The following is a 23,979-nucleotide window of genomic DNA, read 5'->3' as shown; positions in this document are numbered from 1 at the left end:
TGTGGACCTTTGTGTGTGTGGCAGCTGTATCCCAGGAGAGAGCATGTGGTGACCAAGTAATCCAAGACGCTATGCAGATGCTCCAAAACTGCCTTGCCTGGGATTTACACCTACCACTCGCCACTGTGTCTACTGACTATGGGCAAATCCTTAAGGCCAACCTAGATTTAAGGGGGGCAATTAGCCTCCTCCTCTTAGCAGGAAGAATGTCAGATAACTAGGGCTATCTTCAAAACTGCCCTGTCTTCTGAAATCCTTAAATGTGTTTGGCATACTAAAATATATCATTGTCTGTCCTGTGGTTTTATACAAATATCCCATAATATGTGATAATGTGTATTATTATCCAAATGCCATGTCCAAACATGTTTGCCAAGTAAAGTAGTTTTGCTTTGTGTGTCTTTGGGTGTTTTATTTAATTAGTTGATTGGTTTGGTTTGGTTTGGTTTTTCTTTTGTGAAAAGCAGAAATGAGAGAAGATATGGCTGGCTCCAGCATCAACATCCAAACAAGGGGGTTTTTGAGACAGGGAGGCTGGCCTGAAATCAGTTGTGTTGCCCAAACTGGCCTTGAACTCACACCAATTCTTCTGCCTCCTAAGTGTTGGGATTACAGTGTGAGCCACCATGGCCTGCTGAGATAGTGTGGGTGTGTGTGTGTGTGTGTGTGTGTGTGTGTGTGTGTGTGTGTGTGTGTGTGTTTTACTTTAAATATACAGTCTCTAATGAACTTTTTAAAGTAGGAGATTATAAGTAATAGTGATGTAAATGAAACACATGTAAACAAAGCAATAAGTTATAAAGATTGTCCTTGTCGTTTATGTCTGGTCTAAGAGTCTGGGCAAGACTGCAACCTCTATCCTTGTTGACGTTTGGCTTCGAGCTCATTCAGATCAAAGACAACACAAACTTGATGACTGATTGCCTAATTTATTAGCAGATTTATCATTTTATCATCAAAAGCCCTATGACCACTTCATACATAAGAGATGAAGAAACAACAACAACAAAAGCCGACCAGCTGTATAACCCTGGTACACCGCCTGGCAGATGATTATAAGACTTTTGCATTAATAGAAGTTAACAGCGTAGAAGTTGGTAATAAATCTGGGTATGTTTCCTTTGGAAATAAATGGAATATTCACTGATGGGATATCATGCCTCTGCCACAGCGTGTCTTCTTATTTAGAAGGTTTTAAGCTTCCTTTTATATGAAATTTATTATAACTAATGTTATCTGTTATTTTTGTTAAGGCCTGCCCAGTTCTTAAGATTACATTTAAATAGCCTCTGCTGTTAAGTCCTGTATCAACAGTCCCCCTTTCAGAATGTAACGTAAGCAAAATTAAATTTTTACCAGTCAACGTTTTACTCAGTAGGGTCAGCCTCTTCCTCCTGGATGAACGTGAACAGACCTGCACATTTTTCATATCATCTTCTCTCTTCTGATAATAAAGCAACCGGGGAAGAGGAGAGGTGGTGCTGGAGACATGGCTCAGCTTTTACAAGTGCTTGCTGCTCTTGCACGGGACTGGCGTTTGGTTCCTAACACCCGTGTCAGGCAGCTCACAAACACCTGCAACTCCAACTCCAGAGAATCTACTGCCCTCTCCTGGCTCCTGAGAACAGGAGCACACACACACGCATGTGCACACGCATGCACACACACAAATAAATAATAAAATCATTCTTTTTATAAAAAGCAACTCATTATGAAGAAGTTGCTAAAGTGTGCAACTGAAAGGCTGTAATAGTCACAAGCCAGACAGAAAACATTAGAATAACTGACTTCACCTTTTGTAAGATTTTAAAATATGCATCTAGAAAAATGTATGCCGTGTGTATGCTCACACTTCCCAGGTCAGAAAAGGCCAGAGTTACAGGAAGTTGTGAGCCATCTGGCTTGGATGCTGGGAACTGAACTCAGGTCTTCCAGAGAGTAGCAAGTCCTCTTTTAAATTTCTTGGAGGTTTTATTTATTTTTATTTTAAGTGTATGAGTGTTTGCCTGAATATATGCACATGCCACACCTATGTACAGTGCCCTGAAGGCCAGAAGCTGGCAATACATCTCCCAGAACTGCAGTTACACATGGCCAAGATTCCCAACTGCCATATAGGTGCTGAGAACTGAATCTATGTCCTCTGGAAGAGCAGCCAGTGACCTTAATAGCTAAGCCATCTCTCCAGCCACTAACTTTTCAAAAAAGAACCTGACAGCCAGGTCATGTGGCCTGTACTTATAATCCTAGTACTTTGGAGGCTGAGGCAGGAGGATCGAGAGTGAAAGGACCCTCTGGCTATAAAGCAAGACCCTACTGGCAAATAGAAATGAATAACTTTTAAAATACTGTGATATTCATAAATGAGTGAGACTCGGTTGATTTTTAACAAATTATTAGTCCAGACTAGTTGCTGTGGTCCTTCACAACTTCAGTATATACAATTAAACTGTGCAGTATGCATACACTGATAGAATTTGATATAGACTAGTATAATATTATATGAAAAATGTCAGAATGAGATTCCTAGGGACAACTCCGTAATTTCTGAGATCCAGTGTGAAATGCATAGAAGCAGATGTTAACATCCCTTTCCAAGAGCGCCATAGCCACCCCTTTCCAAGTCATCAAATGTAACCCATGCAGACAGGTGACCCAACTAAGGTTCAGCTGAAGAACTTGGGGAGCTGGCTGACCCAGGGCTCTAGCAGTGAATTGGCTAGGTTCCCAAGAACCTATCTGTGGAGGAGACTGTGGGAAGCTAGATTATGCTTGAGTAGTGACTTAAAGAAACACACACATGCACAATGGCCCCACCCTAGTTCACTGGCCAAACACAAGTCCAAAGACAAAGGCATTAAGAATTTGAAGATGGTGACCACAGAGCATCAAATAAATGTCAAGTGCGGGGGTGGGGGGTGGGGGTGCTTAGCAGTAGAGGATTTTCTTTTACAATGCACCAGTTGTACCTTGTGGATGTCAACAAACCAAAGAGCAAACAGTACTTTCTTGGCCAATCTGTCCCTGACACAGCCTCTCTTTTGTGGTCAGTCATAGTATCAATGGGACTAGGAGCTCATGGTTCGTTCTCACACTCTGATTCTTTTTCTTTCTTCTTGTCATAATCCACAAATCCTATCTAAAGACTTGAGTCTTAGCCAAGCAGTGGTGGTGCACACTTTTAATTGCAGCACCTGAGAGGCAGAGGCAGGCGGATCTCTGAGTTTGATGCCAGTCTGTTCTACAGAGTGAGTTTCAGGACAGACAGAGCTACACAAAGAAACCCTGTCTTAGGAAAAACAAAAACAAACAAACAAAACAACAATAAAAATGAGTCTTTCTAAGAACCTGTCCCAAGAGGTGGGACACATCAGAAAATTCAACCTAAGACTACAACAAGAACACAACTAGAAGTGCCCACATGAAAACCACAACTCTCATCGTAATGGCAATAAGAGATAGTTTATTCGGGAGCCATTTTGAGTGACCATGACCTGGGAACACAGATTTAGGCTACCCTAAATTCCATATTCCACTGTGGAAGTAGTTTCATATAGCTTTTATAGCTTTATAGGACAACGAAAGTCATAAATCAGGACAAGTTTAAGATTCACGGGTAGGTATGGAAAAATGAGAAAGCTTTCCTAGAGGCTCATGGGTAGGTATGGAAAATGAGAAAGCTTTCCTAGAGGCTCATGGGTAGGTATGGAAAATGAGAAAGCTTTCCTAGAGGCTCATGGGTAGGTATGGAAAATGAGAAAGCTTTCCTAGAGGCTCATGGGTAGGTATGGAAAATGAGAAAGCTTTCCTAGAGGCTCATGGGTAGGTATGGAAAATGAGAAAGCTTTCCTAGAGGCTCATGGGTAGGTATGGAAAATGAGAAAGCTTTCCTAGAGGCCCAAGATGCTACCCGAGCTTTGGGGTGGTGGCAGTTAGTGGTGGAAGCTAGCAGTCCGATAAGTTAATAGATTCCAAAAGATTTTTATCTATTCCTTACAAGACATTAACTCTGACACATAGGTAGGCAAGGAATGGCTGTCCCTTGGGGCTTGAACTAGCCCAAGATAAGGTAATTGTCCTCTGGACCTGCAACATTCCAATCTCTCCACAGTCCTGAAGTTCTAAATCAGTCAGTCAGAGTCTGCCACACAACTCCTTTTCAGGAGTTTTAGTTCACACCCCCTGGCTGTCTTCTCTAACCACCCATGCCTTGAGTCTCTGCCTTCATCTGTCTAGACCTCTGCTTCCATATTATTCAGCTCTTCTGTTACCGTGGTGACTTCCTCATTCTTCATGAGGGGTAAAACCAGGTGGGACTCACATTCCCTGTTCCTGGGAGAGGGCTATTTCTGGCAAAAGGTGCTTGGCCTCTTGACTGTTTTATCTCCATTTTTAATGGACTGGCTGTAATCAATGTATTTTGATTCATCAAAGCCATATCTCAGCTGTCTGTTCTGATGCTATTAACATATAGAAGCCAAAAGAAACGAGGCATGAGTAATCTGGATGTGTGTCAGCAAAATGGGCCCTCATATGCTTCAGGCCCGACAACAGATGGGCCCTCATTCTATCACCATAGATTTTTAAACAACGATAATTAATACTTAGGCCAGGTCCTTTTATCTGAGGTGCTCAAAGGGCTTTGTGGTCATTAACCCATGTGTTTACCTGCCTCAAGCCACCCCAAGGTCAGGAGGCCTCTCCGTACAACAAAGCGAGAGGGCCGTGACTAACTCCCGGTGGGGAGAGGAGGTAGAAGTCACCCGGAAGCATTCAATAGAAACGCCTCCCAAGTGTGTAGCAGAATCTCACCCCCCCCCCAGAGCTGCTGAGCGAATTCTCATGGATGTCCGTCCCATCCTCTCAGAGCCCCGTTTCCTTCCTGCGAGCCTTACAGTTACAGGGGGCAACAGTGGTGGTCCAAGCAAATGAGCCTTCCTTGAAGGGTCTTCTTTCGACAGAGAAAAAGGTCTCTTTTAAGTTAAGGAGACTCCTAAGACAGTAACATTGAACCAGCATGAACCTGTCAAAGGTTGGCTACAGGTCTGATGTCTTGGTAGGTGGTCTCCATCAAAGAACATATGTTGGAAAGCCACACTGTGAAAAGGAGTCTTCTCAGAGACCTTAGATCTGCCCACTTCATCAAGTCATGCACCTAGCAGGCGCACCACATGGGACTAGATGCTACAGAGTAGAAGACCCTGGTGCGCAAGCAGCTTTAAACCTAATCAAGGAAGTGAGGTTCATGCAGATGAGTGAGGTTCATGCAGATAAGTGAGGCTCATACTGATCAGTTGACCTATTTCTTTTGGTTTGTTTGTTTGTTTGTTTTTCACGACGAAGTTTTTCTGTGTAGCCCTGGCTATCTGAGAACTCACATTGTAGACCAGGCTAACTTTCAACACAGAAATCCTCCTGCCTCTGCCTCTCCAGAGCTGGGGATTAAAAGAATTTACAATAGCCTGACTCACGTTGACATATTTCTTATTCATTTATTTCTATTTATTATTTACTATCTTACATATTTATTGACAAATAAACTCATAAATTAGGCCCCAGAAGTTAGGATTTCTGTCGTTTTGAATAGAATGTATGCTTTGGGACTGGAGGGTTTGGTAGAAGAGAATCAGTGGGGGCTGGGATGTGCCAGACAGGCAAGAAGCATCTTGGAGGTGTGATGAACTAGACCTCAGAGGTAGAGAGAGGGCTTAGGGAAGAAACACGGTGCATAGAAATGAAGGTAAAGGGTCATTCAGAACAAAGGCGCCGAGCAGGTGGGTCTTCTTTTTGAGGCTCTGGAATAATCAACTTGGCTAAACCAAGCAATCTGGAGACCTGGGTGCAATACAATTGGGTGGAAAGGGTAGAGCCAGGTCACAGGGCATCTCAACACCAAACCAGGTATGCTGATGTGGGGTCTTCAGGTTGCAAATGGAAAAAAAGAGTCACAAAGAAAACCAGAGGGTCATTTTGTAGGCTTTGCCTGTGTCAGCATAGGAAATCATAATTATGGTTTTTTTTTAGAATCAGCTGGTGGCCTTGAATTATCAATTCCTTCATCTCTGTACCTACTAATGCCCAGATGCCATGAGACCCATAGCAAGTGTGTTAATGGGGATGGGGGGAGTAAAGATAAAGATTACAGCCCAAGCCCTAGGAGATACTGAGACTGATTAGTCCATGAAAAAGCCCACTCAGAGAAGGCAGCCAAGAGTGATTGCCCAAAGGCAAGGAACAAGCAGGAAAAAAAAGGGACTCCCCCTAATTTCACAACTTTATCCACCATCATCTATTTGAAGGCCATGGGAGGTAAAATTGCCTCGGAGAAAGCCCTGGCACTTTGTTGAATGAAAGCTCTTCAGACTCTTAGGATTAAAATCAGAGTTTGGGGTAAGGCCCTGCAGCAAAGGTTAAGCTTCCTCCCCATAGCTTCCTAAACTGGAATATTCTGTAAGGAGGTAGCTTTCCCTAAAGTCACACCTCTCTCGGGCCAAGGCACCTCTGGTCAGCAGTAAATAAAAAAAAATAATTGTTCTCACCAAAGAAATCTGGGTTAAAAAGTTGCCATGAAACTGGACTAGGTGTGTCTTTCTGTCCTTCCGGTTCTTTTTATAGACACTTCAGGAACCTGAGTGAGGTCCTGCAGGTCTTCCGCCCATTTGAGGAGAGATTAAAGCACCTGAAGTTGTCTCCTCCTTACTCATTTGCAGCCACAGCTTCCCCACCAGCACAGCCTCAGAGGCTTCCGGAGTAGACTCGGAGGAGGTAAGTCAGTCCGGGGACTTTGGTGTCAGCCGTGGACTGGGATGACCACGCCTGCCCACTGAATTTGGAATAGCCAAAAGGGACCAAGACTAAGGATAGTGTGTATTTGTCTATTTTGCTGTTGTTGGTTGTTTCGTTTGTTTTTTGTTTTTTGGTTTTTTTTTTTTTGTTTTTTTTTTTTTTTTTTTTTTTTTTGCCAGAATCAACATGGGGTTATTTTTCTAGGCCACCTCAGCTAAACTCAGGGATTTGGGTGCTAAATATCTGTAAAAGTTATTAGAAGGTAGGTGGCACTTTGTATGCTCTTTTAGTGAATAAATGACAGGTGTTTAATAATAGCCCTTTGCATTGGATTGACTTGAATTACAATGAAAGAGGAGTCAGTAAAATTACTGGGGAACGTGGCTTGCCTGACTGCTTTTTTTTTTTATTGGTTATTTTATTTATTTATATTCCAAATATTGTCCCCCTTCCCAGTTTACCCTCTGCAACTCCCCCATCCCACCCCTCTTCCCCTTTGCCTCTATGAGGGTGCCCTTCCACCCATCCACCCCCCCCCATTCCCACCTCATCCCTTTAGCATTCCCCTACACTGGGGTATCAAGCCTCCATAGGACCAAGGGCCTCCCTACCCATTGATGCCAGATAAGGCAATCTTCTGCTGTCTATGTAGCTGGAGCCATGGGTCCCCTGACTGCTTGAAGCAGAGCATCCATGTTTGAGATAATCCAATTCAGATGCATTGACTTTCTGGAGTCAGATACAGCTCGAATCCCACCCATCAGATGAGAAGATTCTCTTTGCCTTCAAATGGCCTTTGGGGTTTCCGATGTGAAAATAGACGAATCATCTGGAGTCCCCACATGAAGACCATCCTGGTCTTGCTCTGCAGAGTATGAAACTGAATTAGTTTTGAAGGTTTCAGGTCGGCCTTCTCTTTTCCTTCCTTGGTATTCTGTACACAGCAGTTATAACCCTGGGGTAGCAGAGATGATGGCAATCCGACTTTTGTTGACTGTATCTGTGGCTATCAGATCTTTATCCCACCAAGGAAGGTTGGTGCTTAGATAAGTGTTGAGAGACTAATAAAATATAACTCTCCAGTGTCTGGGTGACTATTCCGTAAAGCCATTCGCTGCACACGCTCAGGTGTCTTCATTTGGAACGTCAACAGGCATTCGTGTGGGTGGATATGAAGTCATGAGTTATCTTCATCTTTTTCTCCACAGGAGACCAGACATCCGTTCTCGTGAGGTCTACCTATAAGTCACCATGTATGAGGACTGCGTGAAGTCCACAGAAGACTATTACCTCTTCTGTGACAACGAGGGGCCATGGGCCATTGTTCTGGAGTCCTTGGCAGTGATTGGCATAGTGGTTACCATATTGCTACTCCTGGCATTTCTGTTCCTCATGCGGAAGGTTCAGGACTGCAGCCAGTGGAACGTGCTTCCCACTCAGTTCCTCTTCCTGCTGGCTGTGCTCGGGCTCTTCGGACTTACTTTTGCCTTCATCATCCAACTCAACCATCAAACTGCCCCTGTTCGCTACTTCCTCTTTGGGGTTCTCTTTGCTATCTGCTTCTCCTGCCTCCTGGCTCATGCCTCCAACCTGGTGAAGCTGGTCCGGGGTAGAGTCTCCTTCTGCTGGACAACAATTCTGTTCATTGCTATCGGTGTCAGCCTGTTGCAGACCATCATTGCGATAGAGTATGTGACCCTCATCATGACCAGAGGCTTGATGTTCGAGCATATGACACCGTATCAGCTCAATGTGGACTTTGTCTGTCTCCTGATCTATGTCCTCTTCCTGATGGCCCTCACTTTCTTCGTCTCCAAGGCCACCTTCTGTGGCCCATGTGAGAACTGGAAACAGCACGGAAGGCTCATATTTGCTACTGTGCTGGTCTCTATCATTATCTGGGTGGTGTGGATCTCCATGCTCTTGAGAGGCAACCCCCAGCTCCAGCGACAGCCCCACTGGGACGATGCAGTCATCTGCATTGGCCTGGTCACCAACGCTTGGGTCTTCCTGCTGATCTACATCATCCCTGAGCTGAGCATACTCTACAGGTCATGTAGGCAGGAGTGTCCTACACAAGGCAACGTCTGCCAGGTCCCTGTCTACCAACGCAGCTTCAGGATGGATACCCAGGAACCCACCAGAGGTACATCACAGAAGGCCTGGGGGGGGGGGCAGGGAGGGAACTGGATAGGCAGCGAGAACCTAGAGGGATGGCAAAGGCCAGACTTTTGGTGCATCACGTCAAGTATATAGACAAAGCCTTCTAGAACCAAGCAGAAAGTAGATCCTGCAAAACACAGGCTTTATGTGGAAAGAACAACACAAAAGGAAAGAAAGGTTTTCAATGGAAAGGGGTGGCTGTTGCTGGAGGTTGGCCAAGGATACCATTCACTCTAAAAGGAGTGGACTAAGCTAGTGAGGTAGCACACACAGAGGAGGACACAAGAGGATCGGGTGTTCAAAGTCATCCTTGGTGACGTAGAGTTTGAGACCAACTTGAGCTACACGAAGGTCTCAAAAGTGACAATAAAGTAGACAAATAGAATAAAATGAGTTAACCAGCCCCAGATTAGGCAGAGATCAGGCCATGCTAAGTTCTGACCTCTTGTTTACCAAGCTCCAAGTAGACCCTGGCAAGGGTGACTGACGTGTTAAAAGCTTGAGTCTGAAAGTTAACTTATCCAGAGAAAATGTAAAACTCATTTGTGGGAATCATCACTCACGGGAGTCATGGAGTTCAACAACTTCTGGGTTTCTATTTTACAAATTGTTCACTGTTTTCTTTTAAAAAAAATTCAAGGTTCTGTTACAAAACAGCAACTAGGAAGACCATTTAATCTGAATTCTAAGTAAAAGCTCAGATGTGTGATCATTAGTAGACAGGAAACAAGTGCTTGTGTGACATTTCCTTGATAATTTCAGATCACATGTTTATCCGTATATAAAATCAAGCCACCTGTCTCTGTTTTGTTAGGGGTTGACATTATCCATGATACTAAAGATGCTTGGTCCCCATCAACCTGGGGGAAATAGTGGCTAATTTCAGCTATCTGGAAATGTATCAAAACTCATTAATTCCTCTTAGGAAACATCTGACATTATTCATAGCCCAGCAACATGGCTTTACATCAATTTCAGTGTCTTAATAGACAACTGATTTCTCCCATTTTCTCACTATTGTATAACAAAGATGCTAGTTTATATATTATATGGGACACATAATGCTTGCCAGGCTCAAAAACATTTAATATAAGCTTTCCTTTTAAGTAAGTACACTTTCTGAGCTGCTATCTATAGTTAATTACACATTCACATTAAATCCTGTCCAGATAAATGCATCTATTAGTTCTTTTCAGTTCAGATTGATGGACAGTCGAAAATTGACACTATATTGTATATCCTTCCTACAAAATTAGGCATTGCTGTGGATGCTTCCTGTCGGATCCTTGAGGTTCATGGGAGATTGCAGAGTCTGTCATTCCTTAAACTTCCTTCATAGGCCCCACTTGTAGATTGGGTGAAAGGTGTGGCTTTCATTGTTGTTGTTGTTGTTGCTGCTGCTGTTGCTGTTGTTGTTGTTGTAAAATCCCAAAAAGCAAAATCCCAGAGACAAAGAAGTTCTTGTAGTACCATAACATCTCAAAGCTCAATTCTAATGACCCTGATCCCAAGTTTCCCCAAATGCTAGGTATGTGTTTAAGGTTGTAGGGAGGGTACCACTTTGTCTCAAACAAACATATTTCACATGTTGCCAGGAATGGTACAAAAAGCTCTTAGGCCGAGCACTTGGGAGACTGAGACAAGGCAGCCAGTGCAAAGATTGAGGTCAGCGCAAAGATTGAGGGCAGCCTGTGCTGTGAATTGCTGTGAGATTAATTCCAGGCCACCTGAAGTACATCCTAAGATGGAATCAAGAACAGAGTATTGTGAGGAAAGTTTCAGAGCTTGCAGAAGTATTCAATTCTTAATTTGGTCAAAGCTAAACTATTATCCAATCAAGATTAGAAAAATTCATTTCCTCAGCTGAGTGGTGGTGGTGATGGTACACACCTTTACTCCCAGCACTTGGAAGCCAGGAGAGAAACAGATCTCTAAGTTCAAGGACAACCAAAATAAAAACTAAAAGAAAAAGAGGGGGGAGGGGGAGAGAGGAGGGGGGGAAGGAGAGGGAGAAGAAGAAAAAGAAAGGAGGATGAGGAAGAGAGGAGAGGAGAAAGGGCGAAAGAAAGAAAGAGAGAGAGAGAGAGAGAGAGAGAGAGAGAGAGAGAGAAAGAAAGAAAGAAAGAAAGAAAGAAAGAAAGAAAGAAAGAAAGAAAGAAAGAAAGAAAGAAAGAAAGAAGGAAAGAAGGAAAGAAGGAAAGAAAGAGAGAAAAGGAAAGGAAAGAAGAGAAGAGAGAATAAGAAAGAAAAAAAGGAAAGAGGAAAAACTCCATTTTAAGCAGGAAATGATCTGCTGATAATAGTTATTACCAGTGTCATTTGTGGGGGAATAAATGAATAGTATAGTTTTGGCAAATTCCAAATTGCCCTCCAAGATAAGACAAAGTTGCCTGAAAATTCATGTCTGAGACTAGATAGATCAGACCTTAAGTCACCTGGAAAAGATGCTCTTGCCAAAACATGAAGCGAGTAGTCTAAGTATGACAGAAAGCGTAAGATTACAACTTGCTAGCAAGAGCCAGCACCTTGGGAAATGGCAAGAGTTATCCCAAGAAAGCAGCTGGAAAGCAACCTCATTGGCCGACAAAGATCTCATTGGCCTACGATCTTGTTTGTTAAAATAACAATCACAGTCTAGCTAAACAGATGTGTGGCTAGAGAGAGGAGCCACGACCTTGTTCTCTGCATCCATCCATCTCCAGCATCATCACAGGTCTGGGATCCACTAATGAGACATGTGGAGCACTTGGGGAGGCTCTGTGGAAAACCACAGGGATGATTAAAGGGTTTTAGCGTCAGACTTGTGTGGAAAGGTTAGGACAGTAAAACTAAGTTGGTAGTTTTAAGTTTTATGCGCCTTTCTCATAGCCGATCCAAGCACTGTCTGTCTCAATGCTATCTAAAACATGGCATTTTGTTAGGTCCATGAGGCACGCAGTGGCCCCGCCACTCTTCTGACTCACGCTGTTTGCAACTGTGGCTTCAATGGCATTGTTATTTGATTTACCGCTGGGTTTATAAAACCAGAATTATGCAGCTGAGAGAAAAGGAAGCCAGGGGTGATTAGCAGAGAATTTCACATGTATAAAGACATCTCTGTGGGAGGCAGTTGTCCTGCTGTTTCCCATCTCCAACTAAAAATGGGGTACATGAACTTGAACCAAAGCATGAAGGATTGATTTTAAATGGGAAAATAAGAGATGGTAAAGGATTTGCTGATCATCAAGAGGGATTAAAGACTCCATCTAGTTCCTGGAAGGCTTTGGAAAGATCAGGCTTGAAAATCGCTCTGAAGTAGCTTATAGGTCTAATTCTAGAACATGACAATATCTAGATGCAACTGCAATCAGGCATGTGCTACGAGACAGAGCACAGCCAGGAAGATTTATCTGTATTGTAAATGTGTTCCTAAAGAGCTATCCATTGGGCTGCATAAATCACTCAGTCAGTGAAGTGTTTATTGTGCAAGCATGAAGACCTGAGTTTGATGACCTTGTAAAACAAAAACGAAAGCAAACAAACAAAAATCCAGATGTGCTGTTGTCACACAGAGCATGAGTCCCAGAATTGTGAGGACCATAGTTCAGATCCCCAGCATCCATAGAAATGCCAGGCAGACACGGCGGCCTTGGTGTGCCAGCCTTCACCAGGCAGAGACAGACAAGAGATCCCCAGAGCATGCTGGCTAGATAGACTAGCTAAATTGGGAATTCTGGGTTTAAGGAGAATCCCTACCTCAATGGGTCAGGTGGGGCATAGTCAAGAAGGTACTCACTGCCAGCCTCTAACTCCTGTATGTGTGCACGCAAACACACCACACACACACGTAAAAATTACCGTGGTGAGTGGTGTCTATGGAACAACACTCAAGATTGACCAGGGCTCCACACACATACACCAGTGTATGAACACATGCGTGAACACACACATACATGGCTATATATTGGTGAAGAGCCGCTTGCTTTTATTTTTTGTTTGTTTTGATTTTGGTTTTTTGTTGTTGTTCTTTTTTGTTTGTTTGGTTGGTTGGTTGGTTGGTTGGTTGGTTTGGTTTTTGGTTTTTTTTTTTAGGCAGGGTTCCATATAGCTCAGGCTAGCCTTGAACTCCTGACCCTCCTACTTCTGTCTCCCCCGTGCTTGAACTACACTCATACAGTCCACATTCAGCTTCACTTGAGCCACAAACATATCTACATATTCTCACAACATTTGATTAAAATTTCCCAAGCGCAACATATTGTTAGGCACTGGGAACATCACCACAAAGATATCCAAGAATAGTGCCAAAGAATGTGTGTATATAAATGAAGTAATTAAAATGTAAAATATGAGTGAAGAAGCCATTTATAAATTATGTTTTGTGCTTAATTAACTCATTTGTATGTATCTGGGATGACAGTATCTTAACATATGCCTCTTTAATTTGATTGGTTGGTGAGCTATGTTGTTTTCTATTTGAAGTTAGTGAATCTGAGAATTGTGCTCTTCAGTTAAGGCGAATGCTCCCAGATCAACAGCCACTTAACTAACTGAGGATTTGCAGGGATCTTGAACGTGGTAGAATGTCAGTTGCAGCTCTTCTTCACCCAGGACAGTTGCCCCTGTAGTTATCACCTGCGTTGTCCATGGGAGACTAAGTAGATCGTTTGCCTCAGGCTTGCTAACAGCAAGTCCCACCTGTCTTCAGACGAATCTGGGCAGTTTTCCTACAGTGGTTGGATGGATGCACACAACCCTAGTGTGATTATTTCCAAAGGTATTAGGGCAAAGGTAAGCAATGAGTGGGCAGAGTAAAAAAATGACTCATGAATATTAAGTAAGAGAGACACAAGAAAGCTAGTCCTGCAAGCATGAGAACCTTTGGATCAACTTTTGTTGGGTATAGTCCTTTTCAATAACTCTGTATTTTGTTGTTTTAAATTGTATTTATTTATTTCTAGAGTGTGTGTGTGTGTGTGTGTGTGTGTGTGTGTGTGTGTGTGTGTGTGTGTTCTTTCAGGAGGTGGTTTCTCTCCTTCCATGGTGGGACCTGTGGACCTAATCCAGGTTGGCCGGCTTTAATGGCAGCACGTAGGAATAGAAAAGAACTTCTGAGAAGCTTGGGAGTCTGGTGGACAGGGACAATGGGGGAGGCCAGTGAATGACTTCTGACTTAGAGTTAGGTAAGAGAAAGAAATGCTGGCCTCCTGTTACACAGTAAGGTGTACTGTGTATTATCTGGCTCGTTTTAAATCTAGAAAAAAATTAAAATTTTTCATCATAAAGAACTGGTTTAGGAAATGTATATGTTTCCCTAGATTTGAAATATATATATATATATATAAACATTACATAGTTCTCCTCTATGTACAACTTAAAAAATACATTTAAGGACTGGCAAGATGGATCAGTGGGTAAAAGCACTTGCTGCTAAGCCTGACCCCTTGAGTTCATTCCCAAGAACCTACTTGTTAAAAGGAAGAAACCAACCCCACGTCCTCTGACATCTACCCTTGTGCTGTAGCATGCTCACAGCACCACCACCCCCAACACACAAAATAATAATAAATAAAAAAGTCAATAAATGGCAGAAGAGTCGAGGCCGTGGCTTAGTGGTAGAGTGCTTGTCTAGAATGCAAGGGGAACCTATGTTCAACTCAGCACTATTTAAAAACAGAACAAAACAAAACAATAAAGAACAACAAGGACAACTACTCCACTCTTTAAATAGTTACAGGTTGGAGCTGGAGAGATGACTCAGCTCTTCAGAGCAAATATTGCTACATCAAATGACATGCGAGCATCTGTAACTCGATGCTCTCCCCCGGCCTCAGCACACACCTGCATCCGTGTGCGTAACAAATTAATAATTTTAAAAAATCTCCTTTTAAAAAGATTTATAGACCAGGAAGAAATGAGGGAGAGAGAGAGAGAGAGAGAGAGAGAGAGAGAGAGAGAGAGAGAGAGAAACAAACAAACAAACAAACAAACTAGCATAAAATTGGGGAAAAGACAATGAACTGTGGACAGGACTTGTTTGTTCTGAAATTAGATACGGCTAGGGTGAGATCCAGGAAGACTCAGGGAACAAGCATAACCAGGTAGCATCGAGAGCAGAACATGGCACCGTGTAGATGGAGCCTCACGCCCCTGGCTTGGTGAAACACTGGCTTTCTATCCAGCAAGGTCCCCAGTCTCCAGGAGCCTTAGACTCTCCATGTTTAATTGAAGATTATGATGTCACCCCCTACTTCTTCTACACAGAGATGCCCAGTCTCACTCAGTTCAAGTTCAGTTGAAGAAAGGTTTTATTTAGAGAAATGGCATTTTGATAAGATTGTGAGCAATAACTAGAAGTGGATAGATCGGGCTGTTGTCATTTTTGACCCAGTCTGATGGAAATGTGAGGATGAAATTACTTACCAAGAGAGTGAATGTGGAGAAGTCTCAATACACTGCAAAGGTTAAACCAAGGACTCACCCAGTCTGTCCTACATTGAAGGGAAGACGTGCATTTCCTACATCACAGGATTCAACCCCTCTAGGAAATGTCAGTAGATGGAAGCTGTCATGGTCAGCCATAACTATGCCGCCATCAATAGCATACAAAGTACAGCTTGCACACTCTTCCTGTATGTCCCAACCCATGGGCTCTGCACAGAGGCTGACTATTTGCATTCTCAAGAACCTACAGAGAAGACTTGTTGCAGGAAACAACACGAAGGAAAGGTTAAAGAACTTAACACACAGGGAGAGGGAACAAGTGTAAAACAAAGAAGAGGGGAGTGGGTAACACAGAAGGGCGACCAAGCCAACCTCTCCTAGGGTCTAACCGCCCAGCACCGAAGTCTCTAAAGTGTGAACACTAATGACCGCTATGTCTGTGACCACCCAAACATGAACATGGAGGAAGCAGGTGTCTGGCCAGAGACACAGAGCAGTTCCTGCCTTCATAGAAGTTACTGAGAAGACTGTTGCTAAACAATGTCTGTGTGTGTAGTTATTCCATGACAATATAGTCTCTGTGTGTGTGTGTGTGTGTGTGTGTGTGTATGTGTGTGTGTATGTGTGTGTGTATGAGTGTGTGTGTGTATGTGTGTGTGTATGTGTGTGTGTATGTGTGTGTGTATGAGTGTGTGCGTGTATGTGTGTGTGTATGTGTGTGTGTATGAGTGTGTGCGTGTATGTGTGTGTGTATGTGTGTGTGTATGTGTGTGTGTATGAGTGTGTGTGTGTATGTGTGTGTGTGTGCATGTGTGTGTATATGCGTGTGTGTATGTGTGTGTGTGTGTGTGCGCGTTTGTGTGTGTGTGTGTGTGTGTGCGCGTGTGTGCGTGTGTGTGTGTGTGTGTGTGTGTGTGTGTGTGTGTGTGTGTGTGTGTGTGTCTTTGTGATACTTGAAATCAAACTCAGGATCTTCCAATGTTAGGCAAACTCTGGAAATATTTTTTTTTTACTTTTTATTATTTATTATGTCCAGTTTTAAAATTGGGATCCAATTGAGCCAGGTACATAACACTCTTGTAAACCAAACACTCAAGAGGCTGAGGCAGGAGGATCACCATAAGTCCAAGCCCAGTCTAGATGACACAGGAAATTCTAAACCAACCTGGGCTACAGAGTACATTCTTTCTCAAACAACAACAATGAAAATGAATCCAGTCTTGTAGAGAAGTCAGCCTTCAGGCACTGTTGAGAGTATATGGCCCCAGTGGTCACTATTAATGTCAAGTGAATGACCATTCCAGCCCAGGGCTGGGCCCTTTTTCTGAAAAGTAGTGATGGGTCTCCTGTGTTTGCAGTTACTACATGCCCATGTGCTTCTCCTGAATATATGTGCTCTATCCTTATACAACCTTCCACATAAGTGTTAAAAAGATTCTTTTAAGTCAAAATTTTCAAGTGTTGGATACAGTGATGCACATCTGTAATCTTAGAATTTGAGGGCTGGCAGGAGGATCAGGAGCTCAAAGTTAGCCTCAGCTAGGTAGTGATTTTCATGTCAGCCCAGGCCTCATGGCACCTTGTCTCAAAATACCAGATGAGGGAATGAATGGACGGATGAATGAGCAAACCCTTTGGGTTCTTTCTTTTAATAGCTGCCATGACCAAGTAGTATTTTTAAAGCCACAAGTGCCTCTCTGCAAGCCACTGAGCCTCCTCATGGTCCCGGTGACCCTCCAGCACTAACACAGCCCTTCCCTCCTTTGGCTTTCAGCCCGAGACAGTGATGGAGCTCAGGAGGATGTAGCACTAACTGCATATGGTACTCCCATTCAGCTGCAGGTAAATGTGCTCACTCGTTCACCTAGGAGGACATGGCAAGCACTCTCCCCTTAGTCTGCTGGCTCTATGCCCAATGACCTTTCTGGCCCAAGGGAAGACAGGCAGGGCAGGCCCAACTCAAGCCACACAAGGATGGCACAGGAGAGATCCCTTTGAACCTAGTTTAAACCCCATGAGTCTCCTCCCCCTCTACCACCTCACGGTATCTTCCCAGGAAAGACAGAATCATACACAAGATCTGTACGACCTTGAGGAGGCTGGTTAAGCTTTGCACCCATGTCAGAAGACTGTAAATATGCATGAATGTTGAGTCTGTTTTCAGTCTGGGCGATCTAAATCCATCCCCTGCACCCCCAACTTCACCTGTAAATCACTGTCTACCCCCAACAGCCCAGGTCATCCTGAGAACATGGCTAGGTCTCATCACCATCTGGAAGCCCAGATGGATGAACCAATTTTAATCCTTTGAGGCAAAAGCAGAGAGAGTGTTCCTGAGTGGATTGGACGTCACACATCACGCTGGACATTGTGAGCGGTGATGGCTCAAACACAGTCAGATCTGGAAAGCCCAAAAATACCACATTGGGAAAAACCTCTTTCTTTGTGGGAACCACAAGCACCCGAAATACCAGAGTAAAAAAAATCCCTCTTCGGTTACTTGTTCACTGAACTTTATGAGACAACTGGCTAATCTCTGCCTCACCACCTGTAACTGAGGGTTTGTGTCCCCCTGAATGGCACTTAGACCAGGACATAGCCACACACCATCTTCTTTAATTAAGAGTTGGGGTAGGGATGAGGAACTTTTGCACAATGAGAAAAAAAAATGTTTTTAGCCATTCCTGCATTTCCTGTTTCTTGGGTGCATTTCAGATTCCAGGAATCAGCTATGGCCTTGCCCCTCCTTGAAAAAAAAAAGTTTTATTAATGACCAGCAGTGGAACATGATACCAATAGGTTTGTGTGATGGTTAGTTTCCACTGTCAACTTTACATAGCCTAGAATCACCTGGGAAATGAGGCTCAAGATGGAATACTTTGGCTTATGGCCATATCTGTAACGGAGTGGCTTAATTACTTAATGTAGTGTGGGAAGATCCAGCCCACTGTGGGCAGCACCATTCCCTAGGCAGGAGGTCCTGGATCATATAAGAGGAGCAATAGAACTGAACACAAGTCAGCAAGCAATGAGCATGCATTCATTTCTCTCTGCCTTTAACCTTGGATATGATTTGACCAGTTGCCATAAGTGCCTGTCACCTTGACTACAACCTGGAATCAGCTAAAAATAAACCTTTTGTTACCTGAGTTGCTTTATGTGAGGATATTTTATCACAGCAACAGGAATAAAACTAGAACAATTTGGTAGGGTTTTTTTTTTTTTAACTAACAAAGAATCGAATGGTAGTGAAGTGATAATATTTGGCTCAGAATGTTGCTAACAACATCTCGTCCTTCCTTTCCAGAGTGCTGATCCCAGCCGGGAGTATCTCATCCCATCAGCTACACTAAGCCCACAGCAAGATGCAGGATTGTAAAGCTACTGGAAACAGCATAGAGACAACCTGGAAGAGTGCCCTGCTCCACACAGCCCTAAAGAGCCCAGGGGAGCACTGGACACACTGTCAATGAAGCATCCTTCCTGTCCCTTCCTCTCTGTTTCCCTGCCCTTTCCACTCTTCTGGACCCAGCCTCTGAAGACTGTCATGTCCTGCACAATTAAAATCTTGTTGCCACCCTACTTACTGTGTCTTCTGCATTTATTTAACTCCATACTATATAACTATTTAACTGTACTTACCCCAAGATATTCAGCTTGTCTGTATGTAAAGTGTGTTTGTCCAGTGTCTGTGGAGGCCAGAAGATGTCAGGTCCCCTGGACTTGAACATCCAGGCAGTTTGGAACCACCTGATGTGCTGAGAACTGAGCCCTGGTCCCCTACAAGAGCAGCAAGTGCTCTTAGCTATGGAGTCTCTCCAGCATTAACCCCGACCGCTTAATTGTAACAGGATTTCTCTGGTTTTTGAAGTTTGCTTGCTTGCTTGTTTTGCTGGTGTGCGTGTGTGATAGTTGTGCCATGATGTGCTTGTAGAGGACAGAGGGCAACATCAGGTGTCAGTTGTGGTTTCTATTTTATTTGAGACAAAGGCTCTTTTACTATTTGCTGCTGTGTAGAGCAAGTTATCTGACCCCCAAGCCTTTCATGGCTCTTCTGTATCTGCCCCTTGCCTCCCTATAGAAGCACACTAGGGTTCCAGACTCATGAGCTACCATGTCCAGCTTTTACATGAGTTCTGGGCATCCAGTGCACAGCCTGATGCTTGCACCTAAATAATTAACCCATTGAGCCATCTGCCCAGCCCTGCTCATTTGCGTTGTGGGCCAGGGTCCTGTGATGCAGCCCCAGAAAACTTCATGGTGCTCTTCCTTTCTCTAATGCCAAAGGCTTTCCTTCCGTTTGAAAGGGGCCCAACGTTGCTTTGCACACCTGTGGCCTAGGTACAATCTGTTGTCAGGGTTACTTCCACCTATGGTCACTGTGAATAACGCTATAGACGGCTACAAGAATATCTTAAATCCTTCACTTTTAGCTGTATCTCCAAAAGTGAGATTGCTGGACCGTATGCAAATGTCATTCCTGAGTACTTCGGTATTAAGTTTTAATATCTTTATCTGGGGATGCTCTGTGCACAACATGCTTTGGAAGTCAGCAAAAAGCTTGTGGGAGGCAGCTCTCTCTGTCCTCTATGTGGGATCCTGGCCATCAGACTCAGGTCACCCGGCTTGGCCGCGGGTCCCTTTATTGACTGAGCCACCGGGCTGGCCACATTTGAATGTTTTGAGGAGACATTCTATTTGCTTTTTATCTCTACACCATTTTCTATCTGTCAGAAATGGGAAGAGTCTCGATATCTGCAGCTCCTTGACAATGCTTGTTATTTTCTGGGCGGTTTTGTATTCACAATGACATCCCAGTGGGTGGGAAGCGTTTGGTTGCCTTTCATAAAGAAACCTTTGAGAGGCTGAGGAGATAGTAGTCCAAGGGAGAGCACATGCCCGGCATGCTCAAAGCCTGGGGTTGATCCCTAGCGCTCTGTCAGAACAATCTAAAAGAAAAAAAGAAGCCAGGAGGGAGCGGGGAGGAGGGAAGGAGAGGAGAGAGGGGAAGGATGGAGGAGAGAGTGAGGGAGGGGGAAATGGACAGATGAAGGGAGGGAGGGATGTCGGGACAGAGGGAGGGAAGGGGGAAGAGCAGGCAGCAGGTGGGAGAGATGACTCAGCAGGTAAAGACACTTGCTGCCAAAGCTAATGAGTTCAGTTCCCCCAGGGACCCACCCAGTGGAAGGAAAAAGCCAACTCCACACACTTACTGGGATGGGGCATATACCCATATACCCCACACACGTACACACAAATAAATCAATGCACTTTCTATTAAAGAGAACTGGGTGTGGAATTTGAAGCTTACCTGGTCTACACAGGGAGTTCCAGCCAGGGCTACATAGTGGGACCCTGGCTCAAGGAAGGGAGGAAGGAATGAAAGAAGAAAGAAGGAAAAAAGGAAAGAAGGAAAGAAAGAAAGAAAGAAAGAAAGAAAGAAAGAAAGAAAGAAAGAAAGAAAGAAAGAAAGAAAGAAAGAAAGAAAGAAAGAAAGAAAGAAAGGAAGGAGAGAAAGAAAGGAGAGAAAGAAGGAAGGAAAGGAGGGAAGGAGAAGAAAGGGGGTCAAATTCTGATGGTCCTAGAATCGTCTATTAAATGGTAGCAGGATCCTGAGCCACAACATAGCCATACATGGACATTCCCATAGACCGTCCAGCAGGTGACATCCCACAGTGTCGCTGCATTGCAGACAGCTGGAGCTAACAGGGCAGCAGACAGACTTGCTTTCATGTGCCATTAACAGCCCATGCTCATAAAGGCATCAAGCAGTGGCCATGAAAGGCAGCCTGCCACCTCGGGGCCTTTGATGAGTTGGTGCCTTTGTGTCTGACACCACCTCCTCCCAATGATTTCATCTGTCCCCAATTTCTTAGATGTCCCAGGCACAATAGGACCAGAGTCAGAGATGTGTCCCAAGTATCCTTGACGGTCAAATATAGTCCCTTACCTTACAGACCAGGAAACAGAAGTCAAGAAATGGGATAGCTACTCTGTAGTCATGAGCAGTGGCCAGCTTTTGTGCCTTCTAGGCCAGTCCTTCCCCTTTAGAAGGCCTCACCATGCCCCTATTTCTGTATGAGCAACTTAGGTGTGGCCCCCTGAGAGCCAAATGGTGGATATCAGACCTGTGAGTGTTGAGTGTCTGTACAATGGCCCAGTGAAAAGTAACAGGCCATTCCCTTCTCTTCTTCCCACTCCAGCTGAGTTCTTTCTCCTCCTACTTTTAGTTATTTTCTTCTTTAATACCCACTGAACTTTATTAGTGATGTCTGAATGAGTGTAGGTGTGGAGCAAGAGCAACTTACCAGTAGACATACCCAGGAAGAGAAGTGACTCTCCCCTCTCCAGGAGCCATTAACTGCCAATAGCTCTGCCAACAGCTCCTCAGCTAGGGATAGGGTCTCATCTCTCCATCCACACTCTTGATCCTTTGTAGATCTTGAACAGCTCGCCACAACTGCTGAGAGTTCACAAGTGTAACAGCTGTGTTATGTCCGGAAGTCTGGGCTCCACAGTGCCCCATCCTTCCTCAGCTCTTGTGTTATTCCCATCCCTTCCTCAATGTTCCCTGAAGTGGTGACACATTTTTCTGAAATTATCTCTTGACTCCAAAGAAGCTGAACTTTTTCCAGACCTTGCAGCCAAGTTAGTAATATGCCATGAGATCATCAAGACCAAGTAATTAACCTACTACCCTACTGGGTGCACTGCCTGCTGAAGTTTAACACGACCTTCAGAAACACTCTAACCAACCTTGAATTTCCCGTGCAGTCAGCTTTTAGAACCTACTATAACTCATCACTAACCTTCTACGCCACAGACCCAAAATAAGGCATACTCATCTTTATTGTGTTATCATGTAGTGACAGCAGCCAACAGAATGAAAGTAACCTAAATAACAAAGATCCCCTAAGTCCTGGGAGCAACATACAGACATAGATTGATCATGTCTAATTGCAATTCTGAGTGCTATTCTGGATCAATGGGGGGTGGGGGTGTCACTTCTTCCCCTGGAAAACTCTGATAATGATTTCTGTAAATAATGTAAATAATCCCTCATATCTCTCCTATACCTTGTTTTCTAAACTGTTCAATAAATACAAAGCAAAGCCCTTTGTTAGGGAAAGGCACAGCATAAGCACAGAGTCAGACAGGCAAAAGCACAGCAGCTAGACAGACAGGCAAGCTCCAGACAGACCGGCAACCATGAGATACAGACCTACCGATGGAAGGCACAAGAAGAGTAACCAATAATTCAAACTTGGGTTCCCACTCTTTAGAGTCAAAAAGATTGTGTTTTCATTCCTTCATTAAGTATCTACCCATTTTGGTAACTTCTCTGCAGTTCCCTTAATGTGTTAAGCAATGTACCCTGAGCCTTGTGGGGATAGAACTTCAAGAGAGATCTGCAATTGATTGTTCACTCCTTAAAGAGTGCATTCCGGAAATGCCACTGGATAGCACCCTGGATACTTCTAAAGACTGTGCAACTATTAGAACCTAAGCTATGTGGTTCATATCTGTAACCCCAGCCCTCAGTGAGGTAGAGATGGAAAATCAGAAGTTCAAGAGCAGGATTAGCTACATAGTGAGTTCAAGTTTAGCCTGGACTACAAGAGACACCATCTCAAAAAAATTTTTTAAAAAAAAGTAAGCCATTTTACTACACCGTTAAAGTTCCAATTGTTTTGGAGATTAGGAAAGTGAGTTATCTACAGTGGTGATAGCATCTATATCTGAGGGCCATAAAATCTCATGATGACATCTCGGCCCGTAAGTATATGTTCTATGAAATATTTGTTTCATTTTAGAGGTAGAGCAGCTCATGCTATGAAAAACATCAAAATGATGGTAGCTCAACTGCCTCAAACAGAAACTCACCAACATGAGGCAATAGAAGGTTCCAGACACCCATACAAAACCATACAAACAGCAGGGTTTGGTGTGGGGAGCTAGAGAGACGACTCAGCAGGCAAGAAGGCTTGCCGCACAGTCATAGGCCAGAGTTCAGATCCCAGCACCCAGGTGACAAGCAGGACACAAACAGGGGGGGGGGGTCTCTAGATCCAAGGGAGCCAGCACTCTTCTGGCCTCTATGTGGGGACAGGGGCACCCACCCACACTCGTGCATACACTCACAAAGATGCACACACACACACGCACACACTCGAACAATAAAGCACATATGTAAAACATCTCCAAAAAATCCAAGACTACAAATCCCTCATTGCCCAGCCGCACACCCTGCCAGGCTTTGTAAACCTGTAAGAGGGACCCGGAGGGCCACAGGCTCACACAGGCTGGAAACTCGAGCCTGATTTGTTCTCTTATGCAGCAGCACAAGAGCCAAGCCACAAAAGCCTGTTTTTATTGAAATTTGACATGTTGTTCATTATGGGCTTTTTTTTCAGTGATTATAACTTTTAAAATATGGTACCAAATGTTTCTCTAAATGCCAGTTTGCTTGTGTCACACGCCCTTGAGTCCCTGGCTGAGGCATGTGCCCCTGTCCCAGCCCACCTACTCAGATTTGCTTCCTGGGAAGAGGCCCAGGGCGGGGGTGGGGGGTGGGGGGTCGGAACCTCTGGCTTTGAGTGTGTGACT

The 23,979-nt window shown here is 44.1% G+C and overlaps 1 protein-coding gene across 2 annotated transcripts, besides 1 other annotated feature; it reads left to right on the top strand.

Annotated features, from left to right (window-relative positions):
- Positions 4,554–4,730: an enhancer, noted in NCBI's record as "Hebp1R1 preCRM_NRPccG fragment; negative regulatory potential score and conserved consensus GATA1 site". NCBI's record gives its function as "erythroid enhancer when stably integrated in mouse MEL cells" and the evidence as "EXISTENCE:reporter gene assay evidence [ECO:0000049][PMID:17038566]".
- Gprc5d (G protein-coupled receptor, family C, group 5, member D) lies at positions 6,662–18,954 on the top strand. 2 transcript variants are annotated; one of them, NM_001205396.1, is made up of 4 exons: positions 6,662–6,765; positions 7,995–8,932; positions 17,147–17,214; positions 18,680–18,954. In NM_001205396.1, the coding sequence occupies exons 2-4, from the start codon at positions 8,038–8,040 to the stop codon at positions 18,749–18,751; spliced, it is 1,035 nt and encodes a 344-aa protein (NP_001192325.1). In that variant the 5' UTR covers positions 6,662–6,765; positions 7,995–8,037; the 3' UTR covers positions 18,752–18,954. The 2 variants fall into 2 exon arrangements, with proteins under 2 accessions (NP_001192325.1, NP_444348.1); NM_053118.1 differs by lacking the exon at positions 17,147–17,214.
- Positions 18,955–23,979: the final 5,025 nt, after the last annotated feature.

Source organism: Mus musculus, chromosome 6, assembly GCF_000001635.26.
Source record: "Mus musculus strain C57BL/6J chromosome 6, GRCm38.p6 C57BL/6J".
Taxonomy (NCBI): Eukaryota; Metazoa; Chordata; class Mammalia; order Rodentia; family Muridae; genus Mus; species Mus musculus.
Note: the sequence above shows the minus strand (reverse complement) of the source record. Positions and strands in the feature narration are given on the sequence as shown.